Source organism: Aricia agestis, chromosome 5 (genome assembly GCF_905147365.1).
Source record: "Aricia agestis chromosome 5, ilAriAges1.1, whole genome shotgun sequence".
Taxonomy (NCBI): Eukaryota; Metazoa; Arthropoda; class Insecta; order Lepidoptera; family Lycaenidae; genus Aricia; species Aricia agestis.
The window spans coordinates 1760826-1788451 of record NC_056410.1 but is presented as its reverse complement, the minus strand read 5'-3'; the positions used below and the strand labels follow the sequence as shown (position 1 = coordinate 1788451).

The 27626-nt window shown below is 36.9% G+C and overlaps 1 protein-coding gene across 1 annotated transcript; it reads left to right on the top strand.

The window, feature by feature from the left end:
- Positions 1–13557: 13557 nt before the first annotated feature.
- Positions 13558–17061, top strand: LOC121727316. Its single transcript, XM_042115076.1, has 2 exons — positions 13558–14092; positions 16943–17061. Exons 1-2 carry the CDS (start codon positions 13559–13561, stop codon positions 16955–16957), a joined length of 549 nt encoding a protein of 182 aa, XP_041971010.1. The 5' UTR covers position 13558; the 3' UTR covers positions 16958–17061.
- The last annotated feature ends 10565 nt before the right edge of the window (positions 17062–27626 follow it).

The following is a 27626-nucleotide window of genomic DNA, read 5'->3' as shown; positions in this document are numbered from 1 at the left end:
AAACAGTGTTTGCGTTTTATCATTTCATTACTCAGCGCCGGTGCTAATGGAATGAATAGTGATTTGTTTATTGTTATTATAAATCATTTGCATGTTGACAAAGAAGAGTGTAGTGTAATTTAGTTAGGTAGAATACAATAATTATAAAAGTATTTTGTGTTGTCCCTAACCTGTTAACTTCCAGAACCTAGTTAATGGAATCAGGCGTTACTTTGCGGAAATCCATAGTTTAAATTTAGTTTGTTATTATTTTTAGCAATATTCCGCGAAAACAACTTCCACCTTTAAGTAAATGAGTGAGTGTACGCATAGGCATGCGTACAGCACCTCCCTCCTCCCACACTGCCTATGCGTACACTCGCATGCAAGAACTTGCAAACACCACCACCACACAAGCAATAATGTTGGCAAAACCGGAGCATCCTCAGGATGTGGACTCTACGAACAACGTCCGTTAAGTCAAGTTAAGTTCACTTAACGGACGTTGTTCGTAGAGTCCACATCCTGAGGATGCTCCGGTGTTAGGGCGAAACGCGCGTCGAGGTTTTCAACCTGCATGGTGGTGAGGGGCCTTGCACGGATTTGCCAACATGCTGTACGCATGCCTATGCGTACACTCACTCATTTACTTAAAGGTGGAAGTTGTTTTCGCGGAATATTGCTAAAAATAATAACAAACAAATTTTTTTTTCCAGAACCTAAACCAACAGGTTTTGTATGTACACTAAAACAATGATAATATCATTGTGTTAGTGTTCATACAAAAATAAGTCATTACAAGGTCATATTACACATATTAACGGATTAACGATTAACGTTAACTTGCGTTAATTCGTCCGAAATGCAACGCTTTAACGTTTAACGAAGCTAACTTTTTATTTAACGGATTAACGATTAACGAAGTTAACTATTTGATTAACGGTGCCCAGCTATGGTGCCGGGTAGTCTATCTACAACTTAACTTGACAGATAAAGTATGGAGAATCTGTCAAATAAGTTGTGGATAGCCTATCCGGAACATTATCAGGAAGTGGTGAAATAGGCCCTTACTCCTTAGTCTTGTTTTGTTTCGCCGTAAGTTAGAGCACAGTTACAAAATAAGGCAAGTAATACTAATTGGGGAAAACTGTAAGAACTCCTCACTCGATCTACTTACCCAGATATATGAAAGCATATTGCAGTGCTAAGTCATGCGAGCTCTTGCCAAATCACGCAGGAGCCCTCGTTCGCTAATCGCTATATTTCAAATGTTGCTGAGTTCATTTATAACTATGGTCAATACCATGAAACGAGGAACATTTATATAAATGTCGTCTTGAGTTTGTGTTTACAAAAGTAGCTGTATGTATGCTGTGGTTAAAACAATAATAATACTCCCCACACCGGTTTCGGTGACGGTGGCCGGTTTCATTGAAACCAGGCCAGCTACGCAGGAGTAATTTTATAGCGCCCAAGTGTGTGCGCAGTACACAAGAGCACTCTCTATTCCTTTACTCTCGTAACCCAGTGGGACGGAAGACCGACACCACGGCGAGAGATCAGGCGCAGGACCGACTTTTTACATGCCCATCCGACGCGCGACGCATGGATCATCTTACTTGTAGACAATCAGGTGATCAGCCTGCATTGTCCTAACCAAACTTGGAAATAACATGTTTCCAACGCGAGAATCGAACCCACGACCTCCGAGTCAAGAACCGCGCTCTATACCACTAGACCACGGAGGCGTTAAAACGTTTTTGACAAAATATACAGTAGTGCCTATAATGTAAGTCCTCGCAGTCCTCTATATTTCCATCCCCGCGTTCCAGTTAGCGTCAAAACGATCAAAACGCTCAAAATAGGAGGCATTTGAGCGTTTTGAATTTTGATCGTTTTTAACGATAAGTGGAACGCGGGGCTACTTTCCAATAGGCTCAGCTGCCTTCATTAATATTATGGCTAGTCATGAGCAGCCAATATTAGTGAAACCTCATCAGCCTCATTGACCGCTATTTTAGTAAATTTATGTGGCGATTATGTCATCTGGGGGCACGGCAGTGCCCCAGCCAAGCTTTTTAGCAAAGGCACGGCCGTACCATACTTTTCTCGAAGCGGTTCGCGGCTATTTCATACCCCCTCTATCTTCGATGTTAACAAAGCTAGGGATTTAGAATTTCGGTCACTAGGAGCAAGTATTAAAACTAGCTTAACCTCCAAATTATATGAAATTTCGATAAATAGTTTAATAGTTACGGATGGTCAAAGTTACTACGTTTTGTCACTCACTGACTGACAGATCATCAAAATTCTAAGGTACTTCTAGCAGACCTAGAACCTTGAAATTTGGTACCCGGATAGGTCTTTATTCACAATGAAAGGAAATATTATGAAACCGACCAAGTGCGAGTCGGACTGGCGTACATAGGGTTCCGTACCGTAAATGGGAGCTCCCCTTAAATAATAAGTTTATTTAATTTTTATTATTAATTATTAAATTTAAAACACAATTGAACATTTTCTGAAAATTTCAAAAACCTTAGTGTTACCATTATGGATATAGAGCAAAAATTTATTTTATTTTGATTGGACTATTAGCTTTTATAACGACACCAGAAATACATAATTTGTGAAAATTGCAACTATCTAGCTATTGCGGTCTTCGAGAACCAGCTTGATGAGTGGTGACATACGGATGTACGACGACAGACAGCGAAGACTTATTAATAATAGAGTCCCGTTTTCATCCTTTGGGCAGGGAAACCTAAAAACTGAAATTGAAAAATAACTATATTAAATAAAATAAATTTTTTTTATGTTTGTAACTTTGCAAGAACAGTACTACTTATGAGTTTCGACTGCATATTATTTGTTTGACGTACAAAAGGCTGCAAGTTAGTTATGTACTTATGTACTTAATGAAATGGTATTAATTAAATAAAAAATAGTAATAACAACGTTAACAATGAAACAATAATTAAATTCGATGTAAATATAAATGTGATCCGTACTGCGATATACACTCCTTACTCGCTCGATATATAAGGGAGTTTTAAGTTATCATATTATTATGAAATAAGGTGTGCTCCTTTCCTGCGAGGAACGTCGAGACGCTTACATCAGTGCTGCTATGTATTCAACGGCAATGCTAAAAATGACTAAGTACCTTCAAGTATTAGCTTCAGAGTCAATTATATATGAACATAAATCATAATAATCGACTCAGAACTCAGAAGTATATTTACGTTACGTTGTCCACCTATAGAACTAACGAAGCCTCAAAGAAAAAATATAAAGGAGATAGGGAATGGATGCTAAGCTAAGTATAGAAAAGTTATAACTGAAAAGAAAAGAAAAAAAACCTTCAAAAAGAAATGAAATCCCACCAAAACATGAAATGTAAAAGGAGCCAAGCAAAATATTGCATAGCTATTCAATACTTCTGTCGTAAAAAGTTTTCAGATCACATTCAAGCCAAGCCTTCAACTTATTTTGTAATTTAAATCAACATTCAGTAAATGTATCAATAGATTTCTTTATTTTATAATTATTATAGTGGCTTGGCAATGAGCACAAGATAAATAATCAGCGACTAATTGGATTTATTGGGTAGCATCGGCCACATGCGTCGTTACATATTAAAACACTTTACGCGTGCCGTCAGTGTAATGAAATGTAAAAGGTTACATTTCATGTTTTGGTGGGATATATTAATATCGATGTATTGAGTCCATATCTCGAGCTTCCGTTATGAGTTTTCGTGAGAGTCGAACAGGACCGAGGTATTTTGTAATTCGCAATTTCACAATTATTATATTATTTATAGAACGTATTATTGTGTCCTTGACTGATGCAATACTCGTATTTCTCGTTTCGAAGAAAGAAATTTACTTTCACGTGGCTGTTGCGAAAATGCTTTAGCTGAAGGCTGAAGGTTGCATGTTGATATTTGGCACATTAATCTTTAATAACTTAATAAGGATTAAAATTCGAGGTGTATTGTAATTTTTTATAAAGAGAACATAAGTAGCAAATATCAACAAAAGTTACAACGGCTCACAATGTAGGATAGTTATGTAGATCTAGTGATCAGCTGATATTATGTCACTTAAATCTTCAGTAGTCTACTGTTTTTAAGGTTTTCGCTTTAGCTGAGATGTTTTTATACACACTTTGTTGGCCCCCTATCCATAATATCCAATTCTATTATATCTATACTAATCCATACTTACTAGTTACTAATATTATAAATGTGAAAGTGTGTCCGTATGTCTTCATAACGTGGGAGAGCCATGCTTCGGCACGAATGGGCCGGCTTGACCGGAGAAATACCACGGGCTCACAGAGAACCGGCGTGAAACAGCGCTTGCGCTGTGTTTCGCCGAGTGAGTGAGTTTACCAGAGGCCCAATCCCCTACCCTTTTCCCTTCCCTACCCTCCCCTATTCCCTTTCCTTCCCTACCCTCCCCTATTACCCTATTCCCTCTTAAAAGGCCGGCAACGCACCTGCAGCTCTTCTGATGCTGCGAGTGTCCATGGACGACGGAAGATGCTTTCTATCAGGTGACCCGTTTGCTCGTTTGCCCCCTTATTTCATTAAAAAAAGTGTGTTACATCTTCAATTCTTCACGCTCAAACCTCGGAACCGATCTTGCTGAAACCTGGCATGCAGAATGCAGATACTTTGAGTCCCGGGAAAGGACATAGGATACTTTTTATCCCGGAAAAATATGCGGTTTCCGCGCGATAAAAGAAATTTGGCGTAACTGAGTTGCGTGGGCGTTATCTAGTAGCCTTGTTATAAGAAATTGGTACAGGCTCATACAGCGGTAGCTATAACAGTTATAATGGTAAGGACTGCTCCTTATGATCTGTCATGAAACTCTTGATATTGTCGATAGCGGAAGCCGTAGCCGTAGGATCTTGGATAGGGGTGAATTTCCCAAACGGCTTTTTTTTGTCTTCGTTGAAATTACTATTAAAAAAAGGGAATATTGTTGTAAATTATTTGTTTTACTATTCAATGGGTAGCTATAGGATTGTGGCAAAAATATAATATGCCTAGGACTATTACAAAGGTAGAAATAAATAACTAAAATATCTATTTTTATCAAATCGGTGCTGTCCCTCTACTTTTTTTTACAAACAAAAACGCTTACATACTAGCAAATATGAATAATTTAAGGGTATAACTTATATTGTTTCATAAAATATTAGTTTATCTATTATTATAAACCATATTTTATTATTTAATTAACGATTATAGTTACTTACAGGCACAAATGTACTTGTCCTGAGAATTTTTCTCATATCGCTGGATAAAAGAAATTTAAGCATTACTTTTCATCGACGAGTCGGACAGTCCCCCCACCCCAATTTTAATTTACTCCTTAGTAGTTAGTGTGTGCTTCCACGCAGTCAAGACGGATTTGTGTCAAAATGCTGCATATTCTCGTGAACAACATAAGTATGCCATTAAAATGCTCTCAGTCAATTATTTTCTAATATCGGTAATTGAATTTTTTAAATGTAAGTAATTAATAGTTTCAAAATTGTTGTTTGGTTCTAATGAATGTAGTAAGTGATTAAGCTTCATTCGCTGTAACCAAATTTATCTTAGATATAATGCATTTTTTATAATTTCCTAAAAAGTGCGTTTTTTCTCACATCGCTGCTCTCATATCGGTGTAGTTTTGTGTGTAGGTGGTCATTTTAACCTCCGATATGATAATTTACTCCGAAATGATAAGAAAAAACGAATCGGTGTCTTAAATCTAATATCGGTGTTTGGAATCATGACCAACGCACAGTTTTGTCACATCGGTGGATTGCTTTATCATATCGGTTGATAATTTTACCATATCGGTGAATTGTTTTATCATAACGGTTGATCTAGTGGCATTTCGTTAAGTATACAAAAAAAAAATACAAATGCGCAAGATTGTAAAAATGAATGGATGTAAGGATGTATTGGGCAATTTAAAGTTTTTACTTAATTTTTCTTTTCACATCTAGTTCATTTTAACCGATTCAATGCGGCGCACATTTTTGAAGACTTTCAGTCGTGGCGGCATACAATTTTCTCGTGATACGTGAGCCGTATCATACGCCATAGAAGTAGGTGACACGGCTACCGTGTCACCCGCCACGTTCAAAAAGGTTTATTGTTTTTCTTGGTTTTTAGGCGTTTTTTAACTTGTTTTATTTAGTTGAATCAAAACCATTGATGTTAACGGAAGGTTACGTAGTTTTGAGTTGATTTCGAGTAGTTTTACTAAGTATTAACCTGAAAATGGCAGGCAAGCGATTTTTTTATTCAGATGTTGCAAACCTTTTGTAGGTTCCAAAGTTAGAAAAATGAGTACTTATATTAAATAGATCTGGGTTTCCGATGTAAATTATACGTTCGTAGATAAATTTAAAGAAGTTCGTTGTTAAGTTTTTTTAACCGACTTCTAAAAAGGAGGAGGTTCAACGTTCGGCTGTGAATATTTCTTTATGTGTGTTCAACGATTACTCCGCCGTTTGTAAACCGATTTTCAAAAAATTTCTTTTATTGTATAGAGTATTTATTCCGATTGATCCGGTTCCGAGTTGGTACCATGTTCACAAAAGTGGTGGTCTGATGATGGGAACCATGAGGATCCAGTGGACTTCTTGAAAATCAAATGGGAACATAATATGGTTATTTTGGTTATATGGGATGTATTATGATCATATGCTACCGAATTGTCTGTCCGAATTTTTCTGATCCGAAATTTCGGATAATGTACGGCCGGGTTAAAAAAGGGGACAGCCCCTACTTCCTTTCAATTCACTGAATATTCAGAGGTGAAGCCTATAGGCTTGTTATACGATTGTGTTCAACGATTACTCCGCCGTTTGTTAACCGATTTTCAAAATTTTTCTTTTGGTATGTAGGGTATCATCCCAATTTGGTATTCTATTCACAAAAGTGGTGATCTGATGAAGAATCCATAAGTAATCGAGGGAACTCCTCAAAATTTATAGGGAAACATGTTGTGACTTGGGTTTCGTGAAAAGTATTCTAAGCATATTATGCTACGAATTTTTTTTTTCACTTTTGTATGGGCAAGGGCCCGAGCGTTACGAGTTTCCCCATACAAAAGTGAAAAAAAATTTTGGTCTTTCAACGCTGCTACTTTCACATTGAACTCTCTACAAGGAACACGTACACACCCTAAAGTATTAATACTTATTTCTGTTACACCCTGTATATAAGACTCAGAGGTGACTGACTGACATGGTGATCTATCAACGCACAGCCCAAACCACTGGACCGATCGGGCTGAAATTTGGCATGCAGGTATATATTATGACGTAGGCATCCGCTAAGAATCCGCCGCGGGCAAAAGCTCGTAATCTATATACATTGTATGCGCCACTGTTTATTCGTTAAGACGTATACTGCAAAACAACGTGCAGGAAACTTGCAGGATTGTGCCGTGTGAACCTGGCCTTAGTTAAGCACCGGCTTACGTAGTGCCACTTTTTCTACCGAGAAAAGGTGTTCTACGGTCCACCCCTTGCCCTTGACACCAGCTGGTATTTTAGAATAAGAATCATATGAATTTATTCAATTTTACGTAACAAAAATACCACCATTAAAATATTCAGAAGAATAAAAAATAATAAAAAAAAACTTAGGAATAAAAAATAAAATATTCTAAAAGAAACAAAACATATTGTGTTGTGGAAAAAAGAATGTAATATAATAAGTACAAAAATGGTGCATTGCCACGAAAAACGAAAAGGTGATCAGGATCACTCAGGTTTTGACAGCAGCCTCAGTCCAGTTTCAGGGATACCTGCGAATATTTGATTATCCTGTTGTGCGGTGGGTTTCCCCAGAAGCCACGGTGGTCAGGAGTGGTCGACGATGGCACGGTTTCCACCTGACGTAATATTACCTACATATTCGTTATAACACCCGACCGGTTCTGTTCTCTAGGGATGGGCTGCTTGTCGATAAATTTAATCTAATTAGTTAATTACTATGTTGTCAATTTGATTTTTATGAGTTGGCAATCTATAGGTAGATTAAATATAAAATTTTAAATTTAAAATACCTAACTACCCAGTAAGGTAGTTAGGTATTATAAATATATTTTTATTTTATATATATTTTTTGTTTCAAAATAATTTAAATGAAAGGCCTTGAGAGCGAGGGCCGAGGATATATTTTTGATTTAAATTGACTTATTGCTGAAATAATATAATTTTGCATGACAATAATAATATGTAAGATAAACTTTGCGTAATTCGATTACTATTGTCATCTTGTATCGTATTTTATCAGCTGTATATAAGAAGCAAGTAGCATTATATTGCGGCTTACTGTTTAACATTCATGACACACAATGTAATTAATCAGGTACAAAACTTATGTAAATAACAATATTTGGCATAGAATTGACGCACGTGGATAACTAAAAAGGAAGTCAGACAAGTAAACTGGTACGTGCGCGGAGGTCGCGGAGGCCCATACACCGAAATAGAGGATGCACACTGCTTGATGGGATAATATCGCAGGCCCGTGTTGAAAATTCATGGGTCATATGAACCACCAGCCGGGCTAGCACACCACCAGTAGAAATTTATTTATTTATTTATTTATTATGGTTACCAACAGCATATGCATTTAAAAAATTACAGTTGATAGTGTAGTACTAGAGTCTTCAATACCTGATGCACACACCTTTATAGGCAACACAACATTCATTAGTATAGTGTTAACAACAACACGCAAAATTACACCACATAGGGTTATGTCGTCGCTGCATTAAATAGTATTTAAAAACAATTATAAATTATATTATGAACATAAATTAGAAATAAATTAATAAATGCGAAAGCATAGACAAACTGTGGAGATAAACTTAAGGTGAAGTTCCGATTTTTTTCGTTCCGAAAAATTCAATTAAAATGCCACTTTATGACAGAATATAGTCTTAAAAATTCAAATAATATCCTACTTTATGACATACTTTAAATATTATAGTTTGTCATAAAGTGGCATTTTAATTGAATTTTTGTCGGTTGCGATTAACCGCGGTAAAGATAGGAACGGACCTTAACTTTATGTCCACAGTTTGTCCATACTTTCGCATTTCTACTGGTAGCCGTGCTAGCCCGGCAGAAGACCTATTCAGAAAGGTAGGAGGATATGAACTCATGAGATTGAGTGCTAAGACGTCAGTTGTAAAATGTCCAACTGAGTGCTTGTAACAAGGAATTAATACTAATTAGAGATCGCCCAATGGTCGAAATTCGACCTTAGTTTCAACGACTTTAGGATTAGGGGAGACGTGGGAGAGCCATGCTTCGGCACGAATGGGCCGGCTCGACCGGAGAAATACCACGTCCTCACAGAAAACCGGCGTGAAACAGCGCTTGCGCTGCGTTTCGCCGAGTGAGTGAGTTTACCGGAGGCCCAATCCCCTACCCTATTCCCTTCCCTACCCTCCCTTATTCCGTTCCCTTTCCATCCCTACCTTCCCCTATTACCCTATTCCCTCTTAAAAGGCCGGCAACGCACCTGCAGCTCTTCTGATGCTGCGAGTGTCCATGGGCGACGGAAGTTGCTTTCCATCAGGTGACCCGTTTGCTCGCTTGCCCCCTTATTTCATAAAAAAAAAATAGGGATAAGGACTACCTACCTACATTTTGTAAATAAAATATTGACTTTATCATATTTTTTTCAACTCTTGTCTCTGGGACTCAGCTGATCTCGGACTGGCCGTGTAAGCATTGTCTAATAGTATCTAAGATTCAATAAAAAAACTATAATCCATTTTCAATTTGTCACCTTGTTGTCAACAGACTTCAACCATAAATAAAAGAGTATAATTCGTATGTATAGGCTTGTCACTCAAAAATCTGTCATTTTTCCTGGTGTGTGTGTTGTAGTGTGTGTAATGTTTTATTTGTTAAAAAAATGTATGATAAAAGCATAATTTCAAAATAATATTAGCTCGATGTACTCCTTCACCATATAAACTATAACTGTGCAAAATTTCATTCACCTACGTTTCCCCATTTTTCGTCAAAAGGGATACAAAGTTTTTGGCTCACGTATTAATATATAGATGCTAATGCTAGATATAGGTCGCAATTACGTTTACTCAGGAGTCAGGAGTTAGTTTATTCCTGTGTATTATAGCATATATCATAGTAACCACATAATTTGCTACATCCTAATATTATGGCCTTTCCAAGAAACCATAGAAAGTTAATAACAAACATCTAAGTCGGTTGATTTAATTTCGCTTAAAAATATTCTAGTTAAAATGTGCGGTACAACAAAATCCTTCTCACCGCTGACTTTATCGATATTTAATTATCGATAGCTTTAATTAGTTATCGAGTTGGCCATGCCGCGTCACTGGCCGAGGAACGAGCGAGTAATGAAGCAAGACCGCTTTCACCGCCCTGCGTTAGTGTTTCCTAGTTTGGTGTATTTGTTAACCCGCCGATTGTTCACATTACTTCATCATCTGATCGTCATTCATTCATAACTTGTCGCGGCATCCGGTACCGTTTTGAACCGAATTTCAAAATAATCGACCAAGTGCGAGTCGGACTCGCGCACTAAGGGTTCCGTACCGTTAAAGAGCAAAAATAGCCCAAAAATTGTGTTTTTTGTATGGGATTACCCTTAATTTTTTATTTTATTTTAATACATTAATTATTATTAAAGTAAACTTATTAATTGCGGTCTTTGTGAAAATTTCAAGTGCCTACCTGTTGTCATTATTGATAACGAATAAAAAAGGCCAAAAAAATCACGTTTGTTGTATCTCGAGCGAGCGAACAAGCCCATCTTAAATATTAAATTTGTTTTGTTTTTAGTATTGGTTGTTATAGCGGCAACAGATATATACACAATCTGTGAAAATTTCAGAAGTTTAGCTATAGCAGTTTTAGAGATACAGCCTGGAGACAGACACACGGAGGAACGGACGGACAGACGGACAGACAACGAAGTCTTAGTAATTTAAAGGGTCCCGTTTTTACCCTTTGGGTACGGAACCCTAAAAATAATTTGGGACTGATGAAAACTGTCACAAAGCTATAATTTAATAGGTCATCAGGACTCGAGAAGTGGGTTCGTATTTAATGATTGATTAAATACCGAACCCATTTCTCGAGTCCTCACAATTATTATAGACCAGTGTTTTTCGACCTGATGCCCTGGGGGATCGCGAAACTTCAGTAGAAGGGTCACCAGAGGTCGAGAACTATATTCGAGATATTATCAAATATCATGTTATCAGTTGAAAAAAATATTGAGCAGTTATTTAATTGAATGGCGCTTGATTAACTATTGCGACAGTAAAACTTTAGTACAGTAATAAAAAATCAATTACTCGGTTGTTTTATGATACAATTTCAATTCGAAAAACGGGTTGAAAAACAATGCAATAGACATATTATTTAGTAACATAGAATATCATTGTATTATGTCATATTGCTATACTGTGCAATAGACCATAGACTAATCAGTTAATCACTTAAGGTTACTAATCTATCATATTGCGATGAAGTGATGCGATGTGTTTTGTTTTTTTTTATTTAAATAAGCCTTTAAAATAAGAACGGACAGCCAGTATAAATTGCAAGTATAAAAACTAAAGGCGTGTAACTTTTTAAACAAAACATTAACTGCCTTCAGTTTTAGATCTGCAATACAAATTTTAGACTTGCCTCGTATTTTAGGTAGGCGCCTATATAAACTTTTGAAAGTAGTAAAGATAAACCTTTGAAAGTAGTAAAGAGTTCTATTTTCTATTACAATATTATGCGAGAAGACAAGAGTTAACAATTTTACAATATTTTTAGGTTCTTATACAGGGTATGTAAGAGTAACACATAACAGTTCTACGTGCATAGATTTATTGTTCACTAACTACGAACCACTTATAAAAAAGTCATGTGTCAAAGATTATGGCCTCTCTGACCACAAAGCATTAGATATCAAAATAAATAACCTTGAGTTACAATCTAAAAATAAAAAGCCAATACATATAAAAAAAAGGATATTTACGATAAAGAAAATGAACGAATTTAAAAATGCACTAAGTAAAATAGAATGGAGTGAAGTGATTAAAGAAACATTAGATTTAAATCAAAATTACAATTCTTTCAGCTCTATCATAAACGTAACCCTCGATAAATGTATACCAATACAAAAAATAAAAGTAAACTGTAACGGGCGGAGTGGAGTGGTGCGATAATCGGAGGAGGGGTGAAGGGTGCAACAGAGGAGACTGGCGGGAGAGGCGAGGAGAGGAGAGGGGATGATATAAAATGGCGTGATTAGTGGCGGAGCCGGCATTATTATTCTAAAATTTTTGTACTAAGTTACTGTGATTGAAAATATACTTAATTTTTCTTATTTTTTTATTTTATTTAAAATCTACGAAAAAGTTTTCTTATTTTTTAATTAATTTAAAATCTAAGTAAAAGTTCAGAAGTGGCATTTTTACCACGTGCTAAGAAGATGAAGCGTTTCCGGCGTCATTATTCTGGTAATAATACAAAATCCAAGAAAATAAGAAGTAATGAACACGTGAGTAACAATGAAGATAATAACTCCTTAACCGAAAGTGTTGATACCATAATATCGCAAAAGGTTAGTGAAGTAATCAGTAACTTTCAAAATAACAATAATTGGAGGGTAGATAAATTACTCCATACGGATAAATTAATTCCTGAATTTGATCCTGAAAATCGTGATATGAATGTGCAGAATTGGTTAAAGAAAATTGATCAATTAGGAAATATTTACGATTGGTCCGAAGAAGTTAAATCATTTCACCTTCAATCTAAATTACAAGGTCAAGCACGGGTGTGGTTTAACCGCTTGGATTCCTATAACTATTCATGGGACGAGTGGAAAAACCTACTCACAAGAGCTTTTCCCCGTCACCACGATTATGCAACTCTATTGGAGGAATTAATGAACCGTAAGAAATTACCTAACGAATCTATGACGAAGTATTTTCAAGAAAAGTTAGCCATGTGTTACAGATGCCAGCTAAGTGATAAGGCTGCTGTTTCGTGTATTATTAGAGGGCTACCACACGAGTTGCATGCTAACGCTCAGGCATACCAGTGCTCGAGTCCCGATGAGTTGTACGAGGGATTTTTGTCAGCCGTCGATAACTACCAAATGACGCAGGTAACCAAGAGTTTAGTGAGTAACAGGAACATAACATCTCGGCCGATGGAAGCATCTGGTAGTAAAAATTCTCGTCAACCTATATGCTATCGATGCAATGAAGTTGGACACATTGCTCCTGAGTGTAGCGCACCGGATAAACGTAAGTGTTATAGATGTGGGAAGCAAGGCCATGTTGCCACGAATTGTAAACAGGAACCTGTGCCAAATGCAAGCAATAAAAGTCACGAAAAGAAGGTGCAAGTTTTGTTGAATCTAAACGACAATTATAAGAAGAGGGTAAAAGTAAATGGAGTTCTTGTTAAATCTTTTATCGACACCGGAAGTGAATTAAATGTGATTACGAAGACTGCTGCAGATGCAATCAATTTACAAATGGAACCATCCAATACCATGTTAAAAGGATTTGCAGGTTCGGCCGTTAAAGCTGACGGCTTAGTACATTTTGATTTGAATGTTGATGACATCCAATTACGTACGACTGCAGTTGTCACACGAGAAAATTTAGGAGACATAGCATTATTAATTGGACAGCCAGTCATAAATAATGAAAAAGTTGTTTTGAGTGTATCAAAAGATGGTGCATTTTTCAAAAAGGTAACGGTTACTAATTTAAATCTTATCGACACAATTGAAGAAGCGTTATGTTTTAGAGTTTTAGTAGCCGAAGATACTGAAGTCCCGATCGGAAGCAGCCTCGTGAGTGTGTACGTAGCCAATCCACCTCCTGGATATTTGAGCACAAAACCGAGACAATACAGCTTAAGTGGAGTCGTGTATGCTCTTGGACGTGGAATTTTACGGGAAGGCAAGGGCTACATCAAAGTCTGTAACATCGGGGCTCAGCCGATAATGTGGAAAAAGGATGAGACTATCACGAGAGCGGAGAGGTGCGACATTGTGCCAGAGGTGAGTGCAAATATTTTTTTAGTGAGTAGTGGCGAGGAGAGTAATATAGGTGGTGTAAAACTTGATGATATCGACATGGGCAATAATTTGTGTGACGGAGATAAAAATAAATTATATCGACTTTTGTTTAAGTATTCGGATTGTTTTGCTAGTACTGTCAAAGAGTTAGGCGTTACGGATTTAGGGCAAATGGAAATAAAACTTACAAGTGATATCCCTATAAAAAGAAAACCTTACCGCTTAGCTCATATGGAGAGAGAAGTAGTAGCTAGAAAAATTAACGAGATGTTAGAGGGCCATATTATTAGGGAATCATCATCTGAATATGCTTCGCCAATTATTTTAGTTCGCAAGAAAAATGGCGATTATCGTTTGTGTGTCGATTATAGGTCATTAAACTCTATAACCGTTAAGGAATGTTTTCCTCTCCCACATATAGATGACCAGTTGTCAAAGCTAGCGAATAAGAAAATATTTACAAATCTAGACTTATTTTCTGGTTACCATCATATTAAAATTCATCCAGATTCTATAAATAAAACTGCTTTCATAACACCGGACGGGTTATACGAATTTTTGAGGGTACCCTTTGGTTTGGCAAATGCACCGTCGGTTTTTATGCGTGTCATTCAAAAATTAGTACGAATGGTGGGTAGTGATGAAATTATTTGCTTCATGGATGACATTTTATTGTCAACAGTTGACGTTTCTGCGGGTTTAGAGTTATTAGAAAAAGTATTTTGTAAATTACGACAGAGTCACATGAAACTGAATGTGCGTAAGTGTTCATTTTTAAAGTCTAGTGTTTCATTTTTAGGACACGAAATTAGTAGTGAAGGAATTAAACCAGGAGATCATAAAATTGCGGCCGTTTCAAAATTTAGACAACCAAATAATTTACATGAATTGAGGCAATTCTTGGGGTTGTGTAGTTATTTTAGAAAGTTCGTTAAAAATTTTGCTATTTTAGCTAAGCCTCTTAGTGATTTGACAAAAAAGAATAATGTGTGGCAATGGGGTCATGAACAGATGCAAAGTTTTGATTTACTTAAATCAAGGCTAATTTCTCGTCCTGTTTTAGCTTTGTACGATGAAAAATTGTCGTGCGAAATTCATACGGACGCTTGTAAAAGTGGGTTAGCAGGAATTTTGTTACAAAAACAGGAAGATGGGAATTTAAAGCCAGTTTTTTATTTTAGTCGAGTAACCACTCGAGAAGAATCCTTGTATCATAGCTATGAATTGGAGACGTTAGCCGTGGTGGCGTCACTAAAGCGTTTTCGTGTTTACGTTTTAGGCAAGCCAGTTAAAATTGTTACAGATTGTTCTGCAGTCAGATATACGTTACAGAAAAAAGAATTAATACCTAGAATAGCACGATGGTGGTTAATAATTCAGGAATACGATATTGAAATAGAATATAGGCCAGGCGATAGAATGAAACATGTCGATGCTCTCAGTCGGAACCCTATTAGTGTACCTGTTGATGATTATGATCAGTTTCATTTGCTACGAATTTCAAATGAAGATTGGTATTTAACAGTACAATTACAAGATGAAAAATTAAACAATATTATTAAGCAACTAAAAGAGGGTAATGCGTGTAATGACGTGATTAATAATTACAAAATTAAAAATGATCGTTTATATAGAAAAACTTTTAAAGGGGAAAAACTCGTAGTTCCTTCTTTTGCTCGTTGGAAATTGATGCAGAAATTGCATGATCAAATAGGTCACGTAGGTATTAAGAGGTGCGATGAGTTGATTAAAGCTGATTATTGGTTCCCGAAAATGACACGTTTTATTAAAAAGTACATAAATTCATGTTTAGAGTGCGCGTATGGGAAGGGTGATTATGGTAAGCCCGCCGGAGAGTTACATCCAATTCCTAAACCGTCATCACCAATGGACACAGTACATATCGACCATTTAGGTCCCTTCAGTAGGTCACCAAAAGGTTATCAGTATATACTTATGATTGTCGATTCTTTTACAAAGTTTTTGATTGCACGCCCCACTAGAACCATAAACTCTGTGGAGACTGTCAGGGTACTCAAAGACATGTTTAGTTTATTCGGATACCCAAAAAGAATCATATCGGATAGGAACTTAGCTTTCACAAGTAGAGTGTTTAAAGAATTCTCCGTAGAATATAACTTTCGTCACACAGTTAACGCTATAGCGTGCCCGCGTGCTAATGGCCAAGTGGAGAGATACAACAGAACTCTACTTGATGCTATGCGTACGCGAGTTAGAGATCCAAATATGTGGACTGAATGTTTACCAGATGTCGTGTGGGGAATAAACAATACGATAAATGAGAGCTTGGGTTACCATCCTTTTGAAGTTTTATTTAGCTATCGTAGTAGACTAATGCCAAACTTGACAAACGAACACAATGAAGCTAGTAGTAGTACATCTATTCAAGAAAAACGAGAAATTGTTTCTCGTAGGTTAAAACATCGTAGCGAAGTTATGAAAAGAAATTTTGATAAACGTCATAAGCCTGAAAGAAAGTTTGCTAAGGGCGATTTGGTCTTATGGAAGCAGGCGCCTACTGGTGGGGAAGTAAAAAATGTAAATACAAAGTTACAAGCACTTTATTCGGGGCCTTATATTGTGCAAAAGGTATTACCTAACGGGCGATATGAAATTCGAAGTATTAAAGGCATGCGAGGATATAAAAAGTTTACAGGGGTTGTAGCCGCAGACTCTATAAGACCATATCGCAGTGCCCCACAGTGTAGTGATACCAGCAGTGATGAAGAAATAGTTGATAGAGATGATTTGATTGATTTATTGGAGAGCTAATGATGTTTTTTTGTGCCAATTGCGGCGCAATTGTTACAGGATGGCCGACTGTAACGGGCGGAGTGGAGTGGTGCGATAATCGGAGGAGGGGTGAAGGGTGCAACAGAGGAGACTGGCGGGAGAGGCGAGGAGAGGAGAGGGGATGATATAAAATGGCGTGATTAGTGGCGGAGCCGGCATTATTATTCTAAAATTTTTGTACTAAGTTACTGTGATTGAAAATATACTTAATTTTTCTTATTTTTTTATTTTATTTAAAATCTACGAAAAAGTTTTCTTATTTTTTAATTAATTTAAAATCTAAGTAAAAAAATAATGTAACAGCTAAAACTTGGCTAACAACAGGTCTAAAAAAGTCCTGTACACAAAAAAGAATATTAAAAAAAATGGTCAATGAGTCAAAAAATGATGTGATTCAGAAATATTACAAGAAATACACTAAAGTACTCCAACGAAGTATAAAAACATCAAAAAAACTAAACTATATAAAACAAATGGAAAAATCCGACAATAAAACGAAAACAATGTGGCGTATTATAAACCAAAAAACTGGTAAAACTAAAACAAAAACAAACATACATAAAAATATAGCACTCAAAATCAAAGATGTAACTATAGACTGCCCATTAAATATTGCAAACACTTTTAATGATTATTTCGCAACAGTCGGGTTAAACAAGAACAACAAAAATATTGCGGAAGGCCGACCAGTAGTTGACTCTCCGATGTGTTCAATGTACTTGAATCCTGTAAACCACAAAGAAGTTACAAACATAATTCGCTCTATTAAGAACAAAAATAGTTGCGGTGTGGATGACATACCTCCCATCCTGCTGAAACACTGTGCTGAAAATCTCTCGATACCATTAACTTACCTTATTAACCAAAGCTTCCTAGAAGCTAAATTCCCCGATCCATTAAAAATATCTTTAATAAAACCCATCCATAAAAAAGGCGACACCCACACTCCAAGTAACTACAGACCTATAGCAATTTTACCGACCTTCTCAAAAATCTTTGAAAAAGCTATGTGCAATAGATTATATAAATTCTTAGAGAAAAATAACATATTGGATGACAGTCAAAATGGTTTCAGGAAAGCTAGGTCCACGACTTTAGCTGTATATAAATATGTACAAATGGCACTCCAACATGTTAATGACCAAAAACATGTCATAGGTGTCCTATTGGACATGACAAAAGCTTACGATAAAGTCCAATATGATATTCTCCTTAAAAAATTACAAGGCTCTGGAATAAGGGGACCGGCATACTCCTGGTTTAAATCATACCTCGAAAATAGAGTTCAAATAGTACAAATAGAGCATTACAACGATAAAACTAACGAAATCACAATAATAAGATCGCGAAAACAGAAAATAAAATGTTCCATCCCACAGGGCAGTGTGCTAGGATGCATATTATTTCTACTATATATAAATGACCTACCTAAAATTTTGAACAGAAAGATAGCTTTACCAATTTTACTTATTTGCAGACGACATATCCATACTTATGACATACGAAAATAATAGTAAATTGAGAACTATACTTCAAGATACGCTAAAAAAAATTAATGATTGGCTTCAGGATCACAACTTAGAAATAAACTATAGCAAAACTAAAACTATTCAATTTAGATCATACAAAAAACCCCCTCTCAATATAAATACCACCTTCCAAAATACAAACCTAGAAACAGTAGAAACATTTAATTTACTCGGAATAAACATTGATACACACATAAACTGGAAATCTCACATAGAAAAAACTAAAATAAAACTATCAAAATTTACCTACGCACTATATCATCTAAAACACAGTACGGATACAAAAACAGCTCTTTCAGCATATTATGCATACGCATATTCTTGGTTGAGATACGGAGTTATTTTGTGGGGCAATAGTGTCAATAGCAACGAACTATTTATATTACAAAAAAAATGCATCCGAATAATAGCCCAAATAAAAAAACGAGACAGTTGCAGACCATATTTTATAAAATATAACCTTCTAACACTCCCTTCAATATACATCCAGGATATTTGTTTATTTGTTTTTAAAAATAAAGATCATTTCACAAAAATAGAAGAGACTCACAACATCAATACTAGCACACTACAATACAATACTAGACACAAAAACAAATTACACCTACCCTACTCTAGAATAAAAATGCTTAACGAAAGTCCCTATTATATGTCCGTCAAAATTTACAATAAATTACCAGATTTCCTAAAAAAAGAAAATAAATTACCCTCGTTTAAAAGAAAACTAAACACATATCTAATAAAACACTGCTTCTACTCATTAGAAGAATATTTTAGTATCGATTTGAGTATTTAAAGTTAAGTTCATAAAATATATTAAGTAGGTATTATTAATATTTTATGATAATATAATACCGCTGTAATAATACTAATGTACAAGATAATTTAGTTTAATAATTTAGAATACCATAAAAATAAGAATATACTTGAATAATAATTATTAAAATTATAATTTTGTAATTGTTTTGCAAGCGCCCGAACAAGGCATAAGTTGTATATTTCGTCAATGTATGTTGATTTATATATGTAAGTACTTGGTTGCAAATAAAATTTGAAATTGAAATTGAAAATTGAAATATAACAAAACAAAGTGATAAAAGTTTAGGGTGTGTATGAGGTCACTGTGAAAGAAGTATAAGCGTCGTAATATAGTAACTTTTTCTAAATTTTTGTATGGACGAACTCATGACGCTGGGGCGCTTGCCCATACAAATAAAAAAAAAATAACATGCAGGTACTGATAAAAAAGTGACGAGGTCAAATATCGTTCTGTCTAGCCTTCAGATTTACGCCGAACGCGTGATAAAGAACTTCGTTCCAATTACGTATGGCACTCGGGGACTGCCGCGGTAAAGCTAATGCAGTTAGCAGCTAGTTAAGTCTACACGCATACGTCTAGTAGCACGCACACAGACACCGTGCCGAAGTCTGCCGAACTGAGACGATGGCTTTCAACGCCGCACCGCCGCGCTGTGCCGGTCGGAGTGTGGGGTGTTAGGTTTAGGTTTTCGTTACGGAATATCTTGATTCGGTCGCCACGCTCAAAGCCCGCGATAAAAGCTATATGCAATCACTTAAAAAATGTTGCTCATTCAACGCTGCTACTGTCACAGTGAACTCTATTAAGGGACACAATATGTAACACATATACACCTATAAGTAGTAAGTACCTGGATGACCTTGCTCGGTATAGCAAATACTGATTGACTTCGTGTTACTTAACAACGCCATCTGCTGGAATAGCTTTAGCTGTTGTTGTGTCGTTAAAGCAATTAGTTGCTCACAAAATAGTATTTATTATTCGCCAATAGATGTCAGGAAGAGTCATATTTTTCAGTTTATCGATTATCGATAAAACACGAATAAAAAGACATTTTCTAAAAATGATTCCTAGCTAGATCGATTTGTCGCCCCCGAAACCCCCTACTTATATACTAAATTTCATGCAAATTGTTGGAGCCGATTCCGAGATTCCAATTATATATATATACAAGAATTGCTCGTTTAAAGATATAAGACTAGTATCACTATGTTTTGATTCCCTACTTTACCCTATAAGATCCTAAAAAAAGTCCAAGGATGTCGAAAGTATTGGACTATTAATTAATAATATCGATCCTAAGTTTACCTACTAACACATCTTTATGTACTTAAAACTCGAGCTTATACCTAACGGGTCTTTATAGATAAATATTTTATGTGAAGGAGATTACATCAATTCAATTCAATTATTTCAGATTTTCATTCATAACGTTAGTAACAATAGGTTCTTATTTTAGTGTTAGTAAAAATATAAAATAAATTGGAATGACATTATTAATTAATTTAATTGTAATTATGTATATATGAGAATCGAGGTATCGGAACATGGAGCTGCACCGAATAATGCTTCAACAACATGGAATCCCACCTGCTACGTCCTAATACATTCAGGAGTCTGTTGGGACTGTTTTGCACACGTGACCAGAGATCGAATCATTTACATTGAAATAACATTATAATATTGTAAATCGTTCGACAAATTCGGGTTTCGTTCCTAGAGACGATTAAAAGTACCAATAATAAGGGTTATTATAATGAGATAATTCATGGTGTGGTGACTGGTGGTAGTGATAATAATGATGATGAATGTAACTTGCATAGTAGCATATGCTTTCAGTTCTTAAACCAACTCCGAAACCCCCAAAATTGTATTTATAAGGAATCCGGAGTTCTCTTAGCACCTTCGGAACCATGGTATATCTTATTGCAAAATCTTGCTTTTTGGTAGCATATGGAATGGAATGGAAACATATAGTGACTTCAATTTTTTAAGAAGTATCCTACGAGTAAGATACTTCTTAAAAAATTGAAGTCACTATATGTTTCCATATAAATTTTAAGGAGTTCCCTCGATTACTCATGGATGTATGGTGGAATGGTGGTGATGATGATGATGATTAATGAAATTTGCATAGTAGTATATATGCTTTCAGTTCTTAAGACAACGCCGAAACCCCCAAACAATTATCTATAAGGAGTAAGGAGTTCTGTTCACCACCTTCGAACCATGGTATATCCTGGTGCAAAATCTTACTTTTTAGTAACATATGCCTAGAATACTTCATATGAAACAAAAAAAATCATATGTTTCCATTTGAATTTTGAGGAGTTCCCTCGATTACTCGTGGATCCCATCATCAAGGCACCACTTTTCTGAACATGGTACTAAATTGGAGTAATACCCTATACAACAAAACAAAAATTTTGAAAATCGGTTCACAAACGGCGGAGTAATCGTTGAACATACATAAAAAAAATATCCACAGCCGAACGTACTATAACCTCCTCGTTTTTGGAAGTCGATTAAAAAGAGGAAGTTGGAGGGACTAAGACCCCCAACACTCTTCGGGAAAACTATTAAGTTTGCGGGTGACGTCAAATATCTAGGAGTAATCCTAGACAAAGGACTCACTTGGAATGTGGGAGAGCCATGCTTCGGCACGAATGGGCCGGCTCGACCGGAGAAATACCACGTTCTCACAGAAAACCGGCGTGAAACAGCGCTTGCGCTGTGTTTCGCCGAGTGAGTGAGTTTACCGGAGGCCCAATCCCCTACCCTAATTACTTCCCTACTCTCCCATTTTCCCTTCCCTTCCCATCCCTACCCTCCCCTATTACCTACCCTATTCCCTCTTAAAAGGCCGGCAACGCACCTGCAGCACTTCTGACGCTGCGAGTGTCCATGGGCGACGGAAGTTGCTTTCCATCAGGTGACCCGTTTGCTCGTTTGCCCCCTTATTTCATTAAAAAAAAAAACCAAAAATGCTAGATGTGCTCTGGGTTCCTATATGAAGCTTGTCCGCTCTAAATGGGGTATTCGGCCGAAGGCAATGCTATGGCTTTATACAGCCGTAGTGAGACCGATTACCACATATGGCTTTATTGGCTGCGTAGTGTGGCATAAAAAGGCTGAACAAGTAAACTGTAATAAAAGACTAAACAGCGTAGAGAGACTGGCATGTCTAATAATCACGGGTGCACTCTCGTCAACACCCACCGCTTCCCTCGAGGCCCTGATCAACTTAACTCCGCTTCCTCTGCTTGTACAGATGGAGGCCAAAAAGGTGGCTCTCAGGGCCAGGACGGCGGGCAGGACGAATTGGGTCTCCATCCCATTTCGACAGCTGGAACAGTCTCTCAGTGAATCACCTGTCATGGCCATGCCATCAGATGACATGATCAAGGTGTATAGCTTTTCGAAGTAATACCAGGTTTTTATACCTTCCAGGGAGGACTGGGAAAGAAAAATCCCAAACGATGTCCGCCCTAGCGACATAGTTTGGTTCACGGGTAGATCAAGGAAAGACAACAGTGCGGGAGCCGGATTCTACGGAGGCAGGCCACCAAAAGGCAAATACGCCTGTTTGGGGGAGTTTGCAACCGTGTTTGAGGCTAAAGTCTTCGCTATCCTCGCTTGTTCACTAGAAAGCCTGGATATGGTCCTAGTTAATAAAAACGTTTTTATCTTCTCCGACAGTCAAGCTGCACTTAAAGCACTGACTGCCGCAGAAGTCTCGTCCAAATTAGTTCTGGAATGCGTTGAGACGTTAAACATGCTGGGAAAGAACAACAACATCCGCCTAGTATGGGTCCCGGGCCACAGTAACGTCCCCGGCAATGAAATCGCTGACGAACTAATTAGGCTTGGGGCCAAGAACCAGTCTCTGGTATAACTGCCAGTACCACAAAGCAAGTGCTCAAGGAATGGGGTCACAGACTATGCAGGAAGCAATGGGCTGAGACCCCTGGCCTTGAACACTCCAAGGCACTAATTCCTGACTTCAACAAGAAACGATCACAATTAGTGCTCACCTTGGGTAGGAACTAGGAACCAATTAAGAATCCTTACCAGAAGCCTAACTGGGCACTGCAAGCTCAAGAAACACCTAAACAGAATGGGTATTTGTAGCATAACGACTTGCAGATTCTGTGAGAAAGAGGATGAGACACCTATTCACCTTCTCCTCGACTGCCCTGCTCTACTACAGAGCAGGAACAGGCACCTTGGCCGCCACGAATACTCTTCCACAGGGGAAATTCGTGGCACCAGCCCCAACCATATCGTTAAATTTATGAGCAGTATTGGGTTGTTGGGGATGATACTCTAGTGCGAAGGAGTCACAATAGATCCTCGTGGGTCGCAGTGACGTCAGGGCTACAGCGACCTGCCTTTTTAAAAAAAACATTTATATATTAAATCAGCAATATGTTTGCACTTGCCACTCAGGTGATAAATGCAGCAGCATTTTACTCCAGCAACAATCCGAGCATTATTATCTAAGTATCTGTAAGAATAAATAAAAATGCTTAGACTTGCTTTATCCAAATATTTTTTTCTCACGTTCTTTGGTTGGTTCAGTACGTACGTTTGAACTTGTTTTATAGCGTGCTAAAGTCACCGATGTTTTCCTTTCCTTCCTTCCTTTTTTTGGTACGGAAACCTTTAGTATTATAATTTATAACATGCCGATTGTCGGTTTATTCTACATCTAACAATTAAACAGTTAAAAGTGCTATTTTCGATCAACAAACTTGTTTTTTTGCGGAAAACATTAAAAATAATACAAATTAATTATTGTATTAAAATCAGAAGGCAAGCGAGTGCCAAAACAGCAGACGGAAGTGCAATCAGCCAGCACACTCACTTGTCACTACTTGCGCGGTTTACCGTTTAGACATGTGTTACCCCTAATCTTAACGAGCAATTCTTGTATATATATATATATATATATATATATATATATATATATATAATATATATATATATAATTCCGAGATTCCAATTATATATACATATATATATATATATATATATATATATATATATATATATATATATATATATATATATATATATATATATATATAATTGGAATCTCGGAATCGACTCCAACGATTTTGTATATAGGGGGTTTCGGGGGCGATAAATCGATCTAGCTAGGAATCATTTTTAGAAAATGTAATATTCGTGTTTTATCGAATACCGAGCTAAGCTCGGTCAAACAGCTAGTAAGACTTTATGCCAATGCAAAGGCATAAAACAGGCTGGCGACTCTTAAGAGTCCGGGTGCCATAGAAATTCTCATACAAACGTAATACCAAGATCATTTCCCATACGAGAATATTTACTTACCATATTTGAATTATTATTCAGCTTAAGATAGTTATTACCTAGGTTCCTGTACAAAGATTCACTGCAAAATATTACAAGCACCGAGGTACAGTTTTTCAGAGGATATCCAGCTATTTACCAACAACTGATATCCTATGATATAATTTGACGTACGTAGCCTGATTTAAATAAATAAATAATTAAAAAAAAATAGATTTCAATATAGGTAGGTACTTCAAGCTGTAGATTATGACGATTTCTGTGGAACAATTTGCAGTACTTTGCCATAATGCTGTTTTTTTTAAATTGGTTTTAGCCCTGTGCGAGATTTCTCGGGCACCCAGGGTGCTGGTAGAGGTAAAAAGGGGTTGCCTGTGTGTGACGCTTCTTTTTGTCTGCTTTCACCCCCTTTTTGTCCGGCGCCCTGGGCGATCGCCTAGCGACGCCCCCCTCTAACGCTGCCACTGAATATGTATGTATGTTAACATTATATTTGCTGCGTATATATGTTGTTCTTAAACGATTTATTAAAATGTCTCTATCTTCTACAATTAAGAACCATCGAGAACGGAACCAACTTCGTCGAGGTACTACAACAGTCAAGGAGACAACAACGCATAATTATTTGAATGAATAATAATTATTTTTATAAACATTTACACGGCATTGTATCCCTTATCGCTTCCCTTTATCGCGAGTACAATGTTAACAAACAACAATACAACCGCCCCCCCCCCCCCCCCCCCCCCCCCACTCAACAACCTGCGCAGGCTCTGACGCATGTCAGATTTTGGTCGGAATAATGCCTAATATAAAATCACTCCATCTAATCGAATCCAATAAATCGAAGCGTCTTCATTTTGAGCAAATTTGATGCGCGGGTTCTAAGGTTTGTCGATAGGTATTGGGTTTTTCTATTCACTAGTATATATTAAGTCTATGATTCACTATAAACGATCTCTTTTGATTGAATAGCGTCAAAACATTAACCAATCAATGACGCTGTTGAATCCATACTTCCATTATATATGCATAAGTGAATATGTCTGCGTGTCCATGTCTGTTACCTCATCACGCCCAAACCGCTGAACTGATTTTGCTGAAATTTGGTTTGGAGATACCTTGAGTCCCGGGAGAGGACACAGCATACTTTTTATCCCGAAAATTGTACGGTTCCCAGGCTATAAACGAATTTTGACGCAATATAGTTGCGGGCGCCATATAGTAGATATTATACTCTTGAATGTAGGCTCCGACTACTTAAGTATTCGCAGAGATATAGACATGAAAGCCTTTTTCTGCCAGCCTATGCCTCTTATTTCTACCTGAGACCTGACTCCTAGAAATGCATAGGAAAGGGTCATAAATAATATTTAATTTTGGTAGTCAAAGTTTACGTCTTTTCCACCATAGCGTCTAAACTACTGATCCGATTTGCAAAAGTAAGTAGAGAAAGGGCAAAGTAGATGTTCCTAAGGAGTTTTGCTAAAAGTTTGTTGAGTTTTAAGGTGACGAATTTTAATAGGACCGCACTTTGCATTAGCTCCATGGGACCGCAGGATGATTGTCTTGCGAAAGCCATGCAACAGACATTTAACAGCATCAACGTATAAAAAATTGTGATGGACAGCCAATATTGTGATATATCTGCTGCCTCATGCCTGTTGCAAAGCTGTCGCAATGGGTAATCCGTGATCACCCAGTCGAATGTCGATAGTTACAATTTACAAAGACGTCCAAGTCGTACTCGACGAGGCGATGTTTTTTTAGTTCAACGTTACATTACGTATGTAAATATACAAATTAATTAATATTCTACGATATTAATGTGATATGAATCACGAAGAAATATTTTCCATGCCCCAAATAAGTGGATTTCCATTAAGGTTTTACGCAATACGGCTAATTACTTTTGTATGAAGTATTTAAAATAGCTTCTAATTCACTCGTAATAGAGCTCCGAATCTTTTGATTTAGTATTTAAAGTATACTGTTATAATAATTTTCTTGAATCGAAGAAAACGTAACTATTTGTTCTGACAGAGTAGCGATAGGTTTTACCCAGGTTTTACCCAGGTTTTACCGTTAATTCCCGTTTCTTTACTTTAAGCGGGGAGGGGAGCACCATGGGGGTTAGGACCAGTAGGACCAGGATTGAGTGAGGAGCGGTTTATCGTTCCCGTAACTTTACTTTAAGGGGGGAGTTTAGCACCATGGGGTTTAGGACCAGTAGTAGGATCATGATCAGTAGGAAATTGGCGTATGAGCCCCAGTTAGGCACGCAACCCCGGCCCTTGCCCCTATCATCCGGAAATGCGGAAAGCATTTCCCCATGTAAAAAAGGTTTTATTAGTTTTACGTACCGGACACCAGAATCTAAGTCTGTTAACACAAGCGTAGGTACATTTTCCGAGATAAAAAGTAGCCTGAGGTCCAATATTGCTCAATGTTATGTGTGCCACATCAAAACCGATCCAGTGTTTTCTGAGCTTATTTGCCTTATCTTCTTATACAGGGTGTAACAAAAATAAGTGATAATACTTTAGGGTGTGTACGTGTTCCTTGTAGAGAGTTCACTGTGAAAGTAGCAGCGCTGAAAGACCAAATTTTTTTTTTCACTTTTGTAAGCGACCATTGTTTGTGTAACGGGATAGCGATGGACGTTGCCATGGTGACATACTTATTTAGTCACTTCAATAAAATAATATCACTTTATATGGTAAAACAACGTTTGCCGGGACAGCTAGTAATATTATAGAATGGCATTTACCACAGATCTATAAAGATTATTCCTAATCAATAACGACTTATTTTGCAATAAGGAAATAACTATTGATCTTATATTCAGTCAAAACATTTTAGTAAGTAATATAATAAGGTTAATTGACCGCAGGGCCCTAATAACGCAAATAATCATATACTTAGTTAAATGAAAACAATTTTGGGGATGTTATCGCGAGTAATTCTAACTGAAGTACGGTTAGAGTTTTTTCCATGCCCTACGTTTAAAACACACGTT

Bases quoted from the DNA above. Each gene is read 5' to 3' on its own strand.
- LOC121727316 (XM_042115076.1), top strand. From the start codon at position 13,559: ATGGAACCATCCAATACCATGTTAAAAGGATTTGCAGGTTCGGCCGTT.